The 15,494-nt window shown below is 41.5% G+C and overlaps 1 protein-coding gene across 6 annotated transcripts in view; it reads right to left on the reverse strand.

The window, feature by feature from the left end:
• Nucleotides 1-15,494, reverse strand: part of ARMH4 (armadillo like helical domain containing 4) — a 150,496-nt gene that overhangs the window by 99,652 nt on the left and 35,350 nt on the right. For 4 of the 6 annotated variants that reach the window (XM_002913011.4, XM_034642039.1, XM_034642036.1 and 1 more), the window contains exons 2-3: nucleotides 4,562-5,996; nucleotides 595-849 (exon numbers count right to left, since the gene is read on the reverse strand). In XM_002913011.4, coding sequence (XP_002913057.2) covers nucleotides 595-849; nucleotides 4,562-5,939 — 1,633 coding nt within the window. In that variant the 5' untranslated portion in view covers nucleotides 5,940-5,996. Of the gene's footprint in view, nucleotides 1-594; nucleotides 850-4,561; nucleotides 5,997-13,561; nucleotides 13,850-14,909; nucleotides 15,251-15,494 lie in introns of those variants that run through there. The other 2 variants (XM_034642037.1, XM_034642038.1) reach the window with 2 other exon arrangements.

Raw genomic sequence — 15,494 nt, forward strand, 5'->3', positions numbered from 1 at the left:
GGTCCAAAAACAATAATTAAATAATAATAATTTTTGTAATTTCCAGGTGATTCTGATATCACCAAGATTTACAAACTTTGCTGTCCTTAAGATATCAGAGCATTTGACAGCCTCCTATACAGAAAGCACTTTGTAGCCATTACTTCAAATCCTTAAAATAACCTGTAAGATAGGTAGGTATTATTTAGAGATGCACAAACCAAACTTGGAGACATAAGGAGACTTGCTTGAGGCCACAGTACTAGTGAGGGCCAAAGCTGGGATTTGAACCGAGGTCCTCACTGTTTTCACTTCACCCCCTGGCTCCTAGCAGCCGGAGCTGTCAAACAGGGAAAGAGTTCTCAGGAGGCCTGGCCTTCACGGGCCCCAGTGATGAGCCACCAGATTTTACTTGGGAACTAACCCCTCATCCTGGTAGGCTTTGCCACGTCCCTCCAAACAACAGAGTTCACCCACCTTTCCGGTACATTCTCCAGGTGAGATGTGTGTGTATACCCTGGGGACAGAGCCAGGTTGCCACACTTATTCTATTCCTTATAACTTAGAAAAGACACACCCCCAAAATTCTGAGTCCAAGTCCCCCCCCTTACAAACCTTCCAGAGCAGAAGTAACTTCGAAAGACAGAGGCACGGCTGTAGCTGAAACCATAGTGGGCCGGGGCTCCCATCTCCTCGACAGCTGAGTAACAGCAGGAACTGCAGATGTGGCGGAGAGAGACCCTCTTCCTTCCTCGGTCTTACCATTTTCTCCAGTAACCTCGAGGGTAGAAACCTCCTGCTCTTGCATCACCAATGATAAAGTGGCTTCTGTTTCTTCAACAGCTGTTGTCATCTCTTGAGTGATGATGTCTTAAAGGGGGGATACAACAATTTAAAATAGACAAATTCCCTATACCTTAAAATGTCACTCTGTAATTAATAAATTGGAAAAAAAGTAGATAGCTATTTCAGGGTATGGGAAGGCAAACGGATCGCTCAGACACAAAATGCCAGCAAATACATGTTTTCAGTGTTGCTGCTTTCAGGAGTGATGAGTCAGTCTAAGACCGAGATAAAGAAGTTAATATGTAAAACATAAAATCCAAAACAAAATAGATCAACAGTCGAGCTCCCTTTTATGAATATCAACATAACCAGTTTGTCAAGAAACAAATTATCAACTGTAGGTCTGTTGGTAAAGTAAAAAAATAAAAATAAATAAAAAAAGAAACAAATTATACAGTTTAAGTGACATTCAAAAATTCTCAGCATTTGTAGAGATTAACTTTCACATTTGCATTTCTAAAGGGGAAAGGAAAGTCAGCATTTTGAATAAAGAAGTAATTATTACAGTAACTAATGTTTACTGGGTTTCTATTATATGCTATATACACACACTGCTAAGTATATGGTGGGCATTACCTTGTTTTATCTTCCAATGTGCACTAAGGGGAGGTAGGTACTATTATCATTCCATGGAAGCCATTTATCATAGCAGTCAAGAATGCAGGCTTTAAGGGCACCTGGGTGATTCAGTCAGTTGAGCATCAGACCCTTGGTTTCAGCTCACGTCATGATCTCAGGGTCGTGAGATAGAGTCGCTCCCCACTCCCCAGGCTCTGGGATCAGCAATCAACAAGGAGCCTGCCTGAGATTCTCTTCCTCTCCCTCTGCCCCTCCACCCAGCTCGAGCTCTCACATGTGTTCTCTCTCAAGTGTGCTCTCAAATAAATAAATAAATAAATAAATAAATAAATAAAATAGATAATGCATGTAAAACACTTAACACATACCCCAGTACTTATGTAAGTATTTAACAAATACCAACTTTGAATGGTGACTGCTATCAGAGAAAAAAAAGTAAGGACTAGAAACAGTGATGGAAATTTTGAAAATATCATTCAAAATTTCTGCACATCTCTCATTCTCCCTACTTCCTATAGAGAAAAAAATAATAATATAATTGTGCTAGATTACTTTTAAAGCCTGATCTTCAACCGAACCCATGGAGGAATAAAATGAATCGGGAAACCGATGACCATCTCAGGTTACTCCTCTGTTCATGATAACCAAAAACACGAAGAAGTCATCGCATATCCTGAAGAAGAAAACGTCCTAAGTAGTCCCTGGGCCCTTAAATGATTGGCATTTGACTTGTTCACTTCTGAAAAACACTTAATCACCAGAAAACAGGTAGAAAGCTTTTTGGCTATTCTCTAACTACTGTTGTCAGTAATCTCAGTTTTTCACATTCTTTTTGGTTTGAGCAGCAGCAAAAAAATTTAAGTGAAAGGAATTATTTAACTGTTTCTCTCTACAAAGAACATTTAGAAACTTTTTGATTAATTTGAACAATGCAGGCAGTCAAATTGGATAATTTCAGTCTGAATGGTTCTCTATCTTCATTTACTCATCCCCTGATTTGGTATTTATGGAGCACCTATCATGTGCCAGATACGCACTATGTACTGGGAATAAAAGTAAGTTGCCTATTAAGAGACTGCAGTTGAAGGGCACTGGCTGGCTCAGTCGGAGGAGCACGTGACTCTTGATCTTAGGGTTCGTCAGTTCAAGCCCCACATTGGGTGTAAAAATTACTTAAAAAAATAAATAAACTTAAAAAGATAGACTATAGTTGAGTGAGGCAATTATAAGTAAGAAGTATATTCAATAATCAAAATAATAATCAGACAATCACCAAATTCATTTTACTTTTTAGGCTGTATTATACAAGCTAATGCAATTCTAATACATAAGAATCACAGGTTCAAGTATGTGATAAATAATCTGAGCTATATGACTTAATGCTCCAGGAATATCTTAAAATGTTATGGAAAATCAAAGTAAACTTCTTGTTCAGTCACATCCAATAATTTCATGGTCATGGAGACCCAACTCTCCTAATAGAATGTAAAAAACCAATGTACAAAACAATTTCTTGAAGCTTCTTATTCTTTTTTTTTTAAGATTTTATTTATTTATTTGTCAGAGAGAGAGAGAGAGCACAAGCAGGAGGAGTGGCAGGCAGAAGAAGAAGCAGGCTCCCAGCCGAGCAGGGAGCCCGATGCAGGACTCAATCCCAGACCCGAGCTGAAGGCAGACGCTGAATTGACTGAGACCCCCAGTTTCTCGAAGCATCTATGAAAATTTATAGTATACTAAGTCTTTCAGTCTTTAAAAAATGAATAGGACATGTAAAATTCAGTCTTATCATTTTAATTCAATCTCAACACTTTATAAAACACATTACTAATTAGATATTTCCATGAATTAGGCTGCTTAGCTGAAGTAACAAGATGTACGCATTCCAAAACAATTTGGAGTGAGCATATGCACGTTACACTGAGTCTATCTATCCTTCCCTCATGCTGTTATCTGACCGACTACACACACCAAAAGCATTATCCATCAGCAACAAATGTAAGGCTCGTCAGCTCATAGTACTCACAGATACAAAGGCCGAAAGGAAGTAGTGCTGAATCAAGCCAGCAGAGAGGATTTATCAGTTTTAGGGCTTTTTCTTATTTGTAGATGAATTTCTTTTTGGGAAAACAAAGTATACTACACTGTAAATAAGTATCCTACATTATTCATTATACCGTAAGTATCCTGTGTAAATAAGTCTCCTATACTGTTTATTATACCATTTATTTTTTTTTAAGATTTTACTTATTTATTTGACAGAGACAGAGACAGCCAGCGAGAGAGGGAACACAAGCAGGGGGAGTGGGAGAGGAAGAAGCAGGCTCCCAGCGGAGGAGCCTGATGTGGGGCTCGATCCCATAACGCCGGGATCACGCTCTGAGCCGAAGGCAGACGCTTAACCGCTGTGCCACCCAGGCGCCCCTATTATACCATTTAAATATATAGCTAATTCTTTAACATTTTCCTGAGTAGTTATATATTTTCATAAAAACATGCTTGAAAACTATCAGTCTATATCAGGGTTCCTCAGCACTGCTGACATTTTGGCTCAGAAAAATCTTTGTGGGTGGGGATTTTAGGATGTTTAGCAACCTCTTTGGCCCCTACCCTCTAGATGCCAGGGGCACCCCTCTGTTATGACAACCAAAAATGTCTCCAAAATTGCCAAATGATGGGGGTGGGAAAAAACTGTTCCCAGCTGAATACCATGGCCTGTACACAGGGATTATATTTGGGTGTAATTTTTATGTAAAACATTTTTATTTGTTTACTTTTGCTTTTCATTAAAACTTAGATAACTTTCCTTCTAAATTATCGCTTTAAAAAAAACATAAAACAGGGGAGCCTGGGTGGCACAGCAGTTAAGCATATGCCTTCGGCTCAGGGCGTGATCCCAGCATTATGGGATCGAGCCCCACATCAGGCTCCTCTGCTATGAGCCTGCTTCTTCCTCTCCCACTCCCCCTGCTTGTGTTCCCTCTCTTGCTGGCTGTCTCTATCTCTGTCGAATAAATAAATAAAATCTTTAAAAAAAAACAACCATAAAACAAGACCTAAAACTAATACAATGTTATATGTCAATCACATCTCAATTTAAAAAAAAATAATCAGATTGAAACATTCCAAATTAAATAAAACTTGTTTTTCTTTCTTTTACCTTTCAATGGATTTCCTAATGGTTGACGTGCCTCAGCTTCATATTCTGAGATGGAAACAGTGGTCTCTAAGAAAACCATTGCATCATTTTCTCTAGTAGACTCCATGAAGTCTGCAGTATCTTGCAAGAGGCTGACAACAGAGACCTTCCTATCTTCCACAGGACTTGTGGGAGTAAAGGAACTTTGATCGGTGAAGGCAGATGATGGCGCCTCCCCCTGTGCCATTAGCAGGGCTGTCCCCATGGGTGCTTCCCCTTCCAGCAGCCCCAGAGCCATATCTGAAGCCTCGGTCACAGGTTTGCCCTCTTCCATACCTTCCACAGGGTCATTATCGGTTTCTTGGGCTATCTGAGATGTTTCCGTTCCCACCTGAGTCTCTATATCGTCTCCAAGCTTTGGGGTCTTTATCTGGCTTAGATGCTCTAATTTGATGTCATCCCACGCATCACTCGAGACAGAGGCAGCTGGAACAGCTGCGCTGACACTCACTGGGAACCCTGGGGCTCCCAGCAGCCTGTCAGTTTCTGGCTCAACACTCAGGGTGTACTCAGAGGTTGTGAGCCGGTGCTTGGTGGCAGTAGCCTGGGTATGATCAGCTGTCATCTGCGAAGGCTTCTCCCTCTCAGGCATGGGGCTTCCAGGCTCCGTGCCCACTATGGGCTCAGCTCCGGGAAAAAAAGCTGCCCTGTGTTCTGTGTCTGCTTCAGATTTCTCAGTCCTGGGATTGGCGGTTAGCATTTCTTTAGTATTCACATCGGATGAAGGTAAATGTCCCAGACTAACTCTTTCCTGACTTTCACTTGCAAACAATTGATCATCTGCATACTTCAGAAAACCCTGTGTGGCTTCTGTGGTCCCTTCTACAAGGGGCTGAATGATGGTACTACCGAAGTGTTCCTCCTTCTTGTCGATATTCAGAGGAGCAGTTGCAGGGATAGGACTGGTTAGCACAGCGTCGGAAAGTCGGCTTTCAGGAGACACCGTCTCTGGCTGGCTGGAAACAAACACTTCCTCCTTGGCAGGGACCACTGTCTCAGTAGCAGTGTAAATGTCAGGGCTGTTAGGCTGCATGAGCCCAGCTCCTACTGGATGGGCTTCTTTTTTAGTAGGAAATACTTTATTTAATGACGTTGCTGATGGTCCAGCTAACACCATCATTGGATCTTCAGAGACCACCAACTGGGGAGTGCACCTTGGAGTCACAGAGTCATTTTCTAGGTCATCTGTGTTCATTCTCTCAGGCTGCCCTATTTCTGCATGAACGTGTGCTATCTCCCTCCTTTCCATTTTGGGGAAGGCCACACATTGTGTGGCAAAGTTGAGAAGTACAAGGCTACAGAATGCCAGACAAATGTGCAATACAATTGGTCTGCTCATAGTGGAAGAGAAATGTGCACATAAATCAGCAGAGTTGACAATTCTAGTAATTGAGTCCTGCAGAAAAATAAAGCAGATCAAGCTGTCACAAACGTATTTTGTAAATAATCCCCTTTAATTTAAACCGTAAGTAAAATAATCTTGACTTCGTGCTCAGAGATGGTATGGAAGAGACGGCTGTTCTATTTCTTTGGTACCTTTGAGACATGGATAACCCAGTTCATTTTTCCCTGCTGAATTTTGCAGCTGATTTAACTGGAAGCTCTCTAGAAAAGGTACGCATAGTTCGAGGACTAAGTTCATTGTTTCTTAAATATCTATTTGAAAAAAATTACCCTTGAAGTCACATTTGCAATATTCTCTCCAAATTCTGCCATTAATCATGAAGTCAAATGATTACAGAAATAGCTGTCTATATCCAAGACATAGAAAGTAAATCTCACATTTACTTATATTACATTCAGAGAAAGTTTCAAGTATGGTTTAAAACTTATTAAACATCATCATAAAATACTGAATACCAGTTATATTCAAGCAGTTTTTAAGTATATAAATGATTTTCAATTAAAATTTATCTTTAGGGGTACCTGGCTGGCTCAGTCAGTAAAGCGTGTGACTCTTGATCTCAGTGTCATGAGTTTGAGCCTGATTTTGGGTGTGGAGCCTACTTTTTAAAAATTAAGTGTTTTTCTTAATTTCTCTTTAAACACTTAAATGATTTCTTTTCTCTGTAACAACTATAAAAATTATAGGCAACCCTTTGATGTTTCAAAATTTAAGGAGTAGAAAAGGTAAAAGAGTTAATGCAAGTAAATGTGTTTTTAGGAAAAAAAAACTAAGAGAACCAAAACACATTTTATTTTATTTTTTTTTAAAGATTTTATTTATTCATTTGACAGAGAGAGAGACAGCCAGCGAGAGAGGGAACACAAGCAGGGGGAGTGGGAGAGGAAGAAGCAGGCTCACAGCGGAGGCGCCTGACGTGGGGCTCGATCCCATAATGCCGGAATCATGCCCTGAGCCAAAGGCAGACGCTTAACTGCTATGCCACCCAGGCGCCCCCAAAACACATTTTAAAGTAGCAATCTTTACTGAATACAGACTATTATAAGATTGAGATTTCTACTCACATGCTCATTAAAACTAAAACTATATCAAAACTACTAATTTTCCCCAAAAACTTATGAGTTTTAGTTCTTTTTTTTATCTACTTTGCTGTTTGGGCTCTTTCTTTTCCCATCATCAGAAATTTCTCAGATTCTATAGATGTTCTAGAAAGTTAAACCTAGGAATGAAAGTTCTAAAATAAAAAGCTTTATAAAAGTTATCATTTTTTCCTTCTTTCATGTCTGATCATTAAACTATGTGTGTTGAGCATGTGATGTGCACACATAAAATACAAAAATTTATGTTTTCACAGGGCCTTCTCCCCTTAAGAAGTTCAAAGCTTTGGGTGCTTGGGTGACTCAGTTGGTTAAGCATCTGCCTTTGACTCAGGTCATGATTCTGGGGTCCTGGGATCAAGCCCCACACCTGGCTCCCTGCTCATTGGGGAGCCTGCTTCTCCCTCTCCTCCCCACTCATGCTCTCTGTCACTATCTCTGTCTCTCTCAAATAAATAAATAAAATCTTAAAAAAAAAGAAGAAGAAGAAGAAGTTCGAAGCTTCCCCGTTTAGTTTCTAGGTCTTTTTGTGACCAAGAAAAGGTCAAGTCCTTAGAGCATAATCTAGACAGCTGAAGAGAAAAAGAAGGCTGAGTTTCTCTACACAAGGAAAGAGGAATCCCTTGGATTCGGAGCTGAGGCCTCCTGCCAAACTACCAGAAACACATGAATGAGTCATCCTGGAAGGCACCCTCTGGCCCCAGTCAAACCTTCAGATGACTGTAGCTGCAGCTGACATCATGACTGCAACTTCTTGAGAGACCTTGAACCAGAACCACCTAGTAAGGTGGTTACTCCCAAATTCCTAATGCACAGAAATGGATGAAATAATAAACATTTATTGCCACTGAGTTAGGGATAATTTTTTACACAGAAATCTTGATGGGGCGCCTGGGTGGCAGAGTCGTTAAGCGTCTGCCTTCAGCTCAGGGCGTGATCCTGGCGTTCTGGGATTAAGCCCCACATCAGGCTCCTCCGCTGTGAGCCTGCTTCTTCCTCTCCCACTCCCCCTGCCTGTGTTCCCTCTCTCGCTGGCTATCTCTCTCTCTGTCAAAAAAAATAAATAAAATCTTTAAAAAAAAAAAGAAATCTTGAATCCACGGTACTTTGGGAGAAGATAGGAATAAGATGATGTGCAGAAAAGGAACAGCACACATCAGGGACCATAAATTTAGCAGCAGAAGAAAACTGAAGCCAGAGGTGACTAGAAGAAAGCCACCACACTCCCGCAAGGATCCTCAGAGATAGTGAGAGGTATGGCAAGTTTCCCCACATGTGGGAGGAGAGTCTGTAGCAATTTTATTTAAATATTAAATTACATACCAGCAGCTAGCATTGTTTAAAAAGGAGAGAATATGGGAAAGATACTTGAAAAAGAGGGAATAGCATGTGTCGAGGCATGTCAACATTCTGAACATTAGTTATCACCATGATCCATAAACAATCCCACTTCATGGCCAGGTAACAGGTTTAGTAAGAGTATTTGGCTTGCTTGCCTCTAATTGCTCTCCTCAAAACAAAAACATAGAAGGGCTGTAAATGTTCACAGTTGATGAAACTACATATTCGTAAGGACATGCTGAACTATGAAAGTGTATATAGTCAAACGTGGAAAAGCTCTAGAACCCTCTGATCTATTTTTTCCTGAACAAATATTTTTCCCGTTCAGTGAAATCTTATTAAACATCCCAGACAATGTAGGGTGTGGCCTAAAACCTTGGTCTACAGGATCCCATGCTTCTGGATAAAAACCTGAAAAAAACAGGCCATTGTGAATAACAATGGAATTTAGAGAGTCATGGACTGGAATCAGAAGAGCAATTCCTGAATCCTAGCTTTATTGTGGTACAACTTGCTATGGGATACTGTGCAAATGGCCTCAGTCTTTCCGTTGCCAAAATGAGAAGTTAAGCAAAAGTATTGTAAATCTTTTCTAACTCCATGATTCCATTTTCATATTTTATCTACAGGTCATAAAATTAAAATACAAATGTTTTCACATTCCAACAATCATGCCATCAAGTAGGCAAGGCACTCAAATGATTGAATGGATGTTTCACATCTTATTTATATGTTCTGGAGTCACGTGGACTGAGAAAAGAATCCTATAAACAAACCAGAGTACTGGGAGGTAAACCATAAAGATTTAATATCACCTCAACTGCCTTTCCCAAACAGAATTTTCCTTCAAGGTTTTATTTTCAGCTAGATCATGAGCTTTAGAATTTCTGTGTGAAGGCAAGTCTGCCATTACTCTAGAAGACTTTCCTTCTGTAATTAAGTGTCAGCCACCTGCTTTCTAAATCCAACTACAGAGAAAATGGGGGTGAACTGCAAGCCTATTCTATGTCTGTGTATTGCGACCATATGTTCCTTCTCCCCACTATTCAAAGCAATGCCTGAACTTTAAAAGAGGCAGGAAAGACAGCCTATAAGAATGACAGCAGGGAGCGTGTCTGCAGCTCAGATAAATTGGCAAATGACCTTCAAGTTCTAGGTCTTTCTCCATCTTTCAAAGCACAGTACAAGTTCACACAGCCACTCCCAAGAGTTTGGTGTCCCCCAGAGAGAGCTACATGACATTAGAGAATAAATAAGAAAAGGCTGACCATTGTCAATTCAACGGCCATATGTCTAAAACTAAAGAATCATCTGCAAGCATATTTTAAAGACTATATGCCTTTTCTTTTTTTCCCCCTCAACATTGTATCCCTTCCCTGGCAAAGAGCCTGGCACAGAGGAAATGCTCAGTAAATATTGGCTGAACAAACAGAGGAATGTCTATAGGCTTTGTAGGGGAAGGGGAGGGTGGGGAAATTTCATTGCTAATTAGTACTCTGTGTCTTAATTATCTTAAATTAACTCAGTCATAAGAATATTGAACAAACAAAAGAATATTTCTCTAACTTTTCTTTCACACCATGGCAGTGCTGCTTTCTTTCCACTATAATCCATCAGTGCAAATTAATTCAGGTAAATAAACTCTAACCAAATTGCTAACTGATAGTGGATATTGGCTTCTAAAAGCTTAAAAAGCATCCCTTTCAGACCAAGTCAGTAGCACTTTGTCTATCACTTGCTATCAAGGTATCCTAATGGCTCCTCGGTCCTCTAAACTATATGCTGCATTTCTCCCACCAGTGGGCAGATAAGCTGTTCTGTCACCCATTATCTTTGACAATCTTAAATAGATACAGTCCAGAATCTGTTTCCTTGTCAAGTGGAGGCATACTCAAGTTACAAAGACAAATGAAAGACAACATAAAAAATACAGACTTAGTCATCTTGTTAGATTTAATAATCAATGGTTTTTTAAAAACACTTGGTCAACATTTTTTCCAACTAAAATGTATACTATTGCTCAGTGTGTTACCAAAATGTAGACACTAGGGGAACCAGCATGTGAAAACATTCTCATCCATGACAAAGCTATTTTTTTCAAAGGAAATTGAGTTCCATCTATGATATAGAAGGAACATGAGCATTGCCCTAAGAGTACTCAAGACACAGGAGGCCTACAGAGTATGCCAAAACACTGGTGACAAACTGCCTGGTATTTTCCTCTTCTTGGGATAAACACAAATACCATAAATAGCAGGCACAGGGTTTTGGGAGGAAAGCTGCCTAATCTTAGATTTTCACTGTCTCCTGGAAGATACTTGGATGCCACCTCAGACACACCATCTTCTTCACCTAAACTTTGGTATCACCCTGAACTCTTTTCTACATTCTAGATTCACAACCTCTGTGGATCCCTCCCTCAGAATATCTCCTGATATTCATCACCTCACCAGTGGTTATTACTTTAATGGCCTCTCGACTGATGATCCTGTTCAGACTCTCTACTCTACAGTCCATTTTATATAATCCAGACGGTTTATTCTTAAGAATAAAAATGACATGGGCGCCTGGGTGGCACAGCGGTTAAGCGTCTGCCTTCGGCTCAGGGCGTGATCCCGGCATTATGGGATCGAGCCACATCAGGCTCCTCCACTATGAGCCTGCTTCTTCCTCTCCCACTCCCCCTGCTTGTTGTTCCCTCTCTCGCTGGCTGTCTCTATCTCTGTTGAATAAATAAATAAAATCTTTAAAAAAAAAAAAAGAATAAAAATGACAATAACCAGTCAAAGATGGCCACCATTTGGAGGATGCTATGTGTCAGGTGTTGAGTGTTGTATGTAAACTACCTTATTTATTCTTTTTTTTTTTAAGATTTTATTTATTTATTTGACAGAGAGAGAGACAGAGGGAGAGGAAACACAAGCAGGCTTCCCGCTGAGCAAGGAGCCTGATGCGGGGCTTGATGCGGGGCTCGATCCCAGGACCCTGGGATCAGGGCCTGAGCCAAAGGCAGACGCTTAACGACTGAGCCACCCAGGCACCCCTACCTTATTTATTCTTAACAACCACCTAATGAGATAGGCACTACCATAATCTCCATTTTTTTTTTAGAGAAAGCTACAAGCTTAGAGAGAACGATTAACTTGCCTATGTGATCGTGTCTGTTTTTGAACTTGTGAATTCTGTCAGACTTCAAGTTCCCTCCCTTTGCCAAACACATCATTGAATGTCACCAAATTTCCAACTGCCGAGCTCCATATCTGTAATGCAACCCCATACCACTAGCCCCTGTACAAACCATCACAAGCTGAGTAGATTGCCCTTACGTGCCGTACTCATCTCAGGTTCCCATGTTTCGCTCAACAAGACTGCAGTAGCCAGAACACTCTCTCCTTTCCTCCCCTGGGTATCCAACCCTGGCCCCCAGGTCACGTCCTGTTTACTAACTGCTGTCACAAAAAAAGCCTGGCCCAATCTCTTCCCACCCTTCTCCCAACTTCTCCAGCACAAATCATCAGATCTGTAAGTCTTGCCACCTCAAACAAGAGTATGTCCTTTGCATGCAAGCACTGGTGTTCTATCTTCCTTTGTTTGCCATATAATTACTAATAATGGTAGGCACATAGAGGAGGTGTTTAATACGTATTTGCTGGAGTGAAGTAAATATAAATAACCATTTACAAATGTGAAAAAGGACGTTCAGATTCTCCACTTTCTGGAGATTTTCAATGACATGCCATGGTCTCTCCATCTCTAACTGTATGTTTTGTTCATCACCTGGCCAATTTTGGCTACTCATTCAATGTATCGTTTTAATAACAGTAATAACTACCTGTATTCTCATTTCTGCTATATTTTAGGTTTTCAGAGTTTATTTCCTTAAAAAAATAGATCAACAGTTACAAGTGACACGTTTCAGAGCCTCAGGTCAACTTGCCTCCCAATGACCAATGCACCTCTTAAAAACCAATTAAGGATTCTATGCTTGATGAGGGGGAAAGGAAACTCTTTCCCCTCTTTGTTTATATCTTAATAATGTTTCCATTTTGTACTTTTCCTGATCCCCAACAGTCATTGTCTTACCTTTCCTTTTTTTTTAATCCTAACATTGTCTTGCTAATGCTATTTCATTTGTCTAAAGCTGAGTTTATCAAGACTCTGACCCTATCAACCCAACTGTGGCACACAGCATTACAGTACCCCATTTCGGATTCACTGCACTACTGACAACTGTCATTGGCCTAATATATTGGCTCTAAGATCGTCTGGCCCCGTCATTCTTCACTATAAATTAAGTAGCTGGAATGACAGATGATCCTTTCAGGAGCATGTTTGGCCACAGTGGAGGGGGGAGAACGGAATAACCACAAAGAAAAGCATAGTTCCCCAGGAGGAAAGCAGCATCAGTGCTGACAGGGAAGAGGGTAAGTGGGCTGGGGTCAAGAAGGTTACACCGGCAACTACCAGCAAAGTGCTCTACCATCCCTGCAGACCACAACAAAGCTCTACATGCTCTGAGCCCAAGACCTTTGTTCGCCACAATTTAGCAATGTAGACAAATGAAGATGTCTGCACTTATAGCCCCTAGTGCATCAGCCTGTCCCTGGGAAAAGAAGCTGAACCGAAGATTTTTTTTTTTTTTAAGATTTTATTTATTTGAGAAAGAGAGAGAGAGAGCATGAGCAGGGGAGGGGCAAAGGGAGAGAGAGAAGCAGATTCCCCGCTGAGCAGCGAACCCAATGCAGGGCTCGATCCCAGGACCCCAGGACCCCAGGATCATGACCTGAGCCAAAGGCAGACACTTAACTGACTGACCCACCCAGGTGCCCCTGAACTGAAGATTTAAATATTGGCTTCAGGTTCCAGCTCTACCCAGGGCAAATCACTGAAACTCAGGTGCCTTGTTGTAAAGTGGAGGTGACAATGCTCATTCTGTTTTCTTCAAAGGTGGAAAAGAGACAATACATGATAACAGACATGAAAACAGTCTGATGAAAAAGTTTTAGGTATCATTCAATTTAAGACATATTAGTGTGATACTAACATACATTGCCCTCCAACTATAGAAATGTGAGCAATTCTAACCATCCGTAACATCCTTTTCCCCCTAGATATTACCACGGAGCTTCCTCTTTCAGCTCCTCCTGTAGACAAAATGACCTGCTGTTTGCAGAATCCCGTCCTAATCCATCTTGGTCAACAAGCTCTTCTCCATCCATCATACAGTTCTTTTCAATGACCCAATTTGACACTGCATTTCTGTTCTTTGTGGTTCACAAACCTCATTTGCTTGACAAGATCTCTAAGTACTAGCCTGCATTTAAAGAGAAAGTAATCGCCAGGTAGACATTTCAAGGAATAAACACAATATCTAACATTTCAAGCTGAAACTTGATTCAGATACTTTTCTTATAATCACCCAGTAAACACAATATGGAAAAGCAGAATTGACCACACATCTTAATTAGGGAATGAGTTTTCATCCTACAGAGATTAAACCCAGCTTTCCTAGGTGAGAAAAAAAAATTCAATGAACAAAAACGCAATTCCATGCACGACTTTTCAGGCAAACGTCTGCTAAATAGAAGAGTGAAGTACACCTTTAGTTGAAAGAATGGAAATTTTCTCCAGCAGGTAAGCCCGTCTTCCTCATTTTGATTCTATCCTTGCCTTAAACCACTTCTGTAATAACAAATTATGAAATTGAAAAGTCTAGCAAGAAACACCAGAATGTAATGGTAAGAAGCCTCCAATGAAAACAAAGACAAATCCATGTCTCCCTAATTGGCTCTGTTGCTGTAGCTACCTTACACTTGGTGAGTCTTGGGAGTTTTGTGAATAAACACAATCAATATCAAGTCTGCTGCGTGTTTGTCTCATTATTAAGACAAATATAATAGCTCTACCTTAGTCATAAGAGTAAATCAGACCACCCTTAAATCTCTACTGTGTGTAAAAGCAACGATGCTCTGAAACTGAAATCTCACCCCGGTTTTGAGTTTCTTTCAATAGATGCTACAGAGGGCTTCTGCCGGCAAGTGAAAAGAAATCAGTCAATGACTTTAAACACGGTTGGCTTCAACAATACTCCTTGGAGTCCAACGGTGTGATCAAGGAAATACACAAAAAGAAAGGGAGGCATGCAAAATTTGACCACACAGTTTGCTTCCTATAGAAGCCCTTCGAAGCTCTATGAATGGTTTTGTGAACCACTCCTGCTCCCCCTTAAGTTTCTAACTAAAACTTCCAAAGAAAGAATGCAGACACTTTAAAGCATCCTCTCTCCTCTCCTCCACATCAGCTCTGCACTGAAATTAGGTGCCAAGATCCTGGCAGATCCCCGAACTCGGCTTGGGAAGGCAAAGATATCTCATCTTTGAGAACTCCAAACTCTTGAGAGTCCTATATTTTGTTCACCCCGGCTACCTTCAGCCAGCTCACCAGCCAGGGCTTCCATGTTTGTTACCTCAAAGGTCGGGTTCTGTCAGTGACCAGGACGCACGTAAGGTATCTGGGCACCTCCGGGCAACATCTACCAACCATTCTGCAGTCTCAGGCAGAGCTGACCTCCACCGAGTCCCCACAGGCCCTCTTTCCAATTAAGCGACCTTTCCAAGCAGCATCCTCCTGCCGTGACCTGGGGGACCGGTCAGGGTCTGGGCAAGGAGGTTCCGTGACATCTCGGCGCTAAACACTCAACTGTTGGTTTTCTGCAAAGTAGCAGAACACATTTCGGTGGCCACCGCAGCCCCCATTTGCTCCTCGGCTGCCGGACACTGATTGGTATCGGGGACATCACGATGGATGCTGTGAAAGGAGCAAATCAGAGTCTTCAGGAACTTCTCTACCACAGCCGTGAGAGACTGGGAGGGGAGGGAGAGAAGAAAGAAAAGCCCACACAAAAGCAGCCAGCCCTGCAAGCCCCGCCAGCACAAAGGCCCGCGCGCTGGTGCGGAGCCGGGAGGCAGGGCTGGAGCAAGGAGTGCGGCGGGTCCTCCGAGGCCTGCGCGCCGCGCCCAGCGCGCCCCGAGCTGCCCTCGCGCACCCCGCA

The sequence above is a fragment of the Ailuropoda melanoleuca genome, chromosome 14 (assembly GCF_002007445.2).
Source record: "Ailuropoda melanoleuca isolate Jingjing chromosome 14, ASM200744v2, whole genome shotgun sequence".
In the NCBI taxonomy this organism is placed as follows: Eukaryota; Metazoa; Chordata; class Mammalia; order Carnivora; family Ursidae; genus Ailuropoda; species Ailuropoda melanoleuca.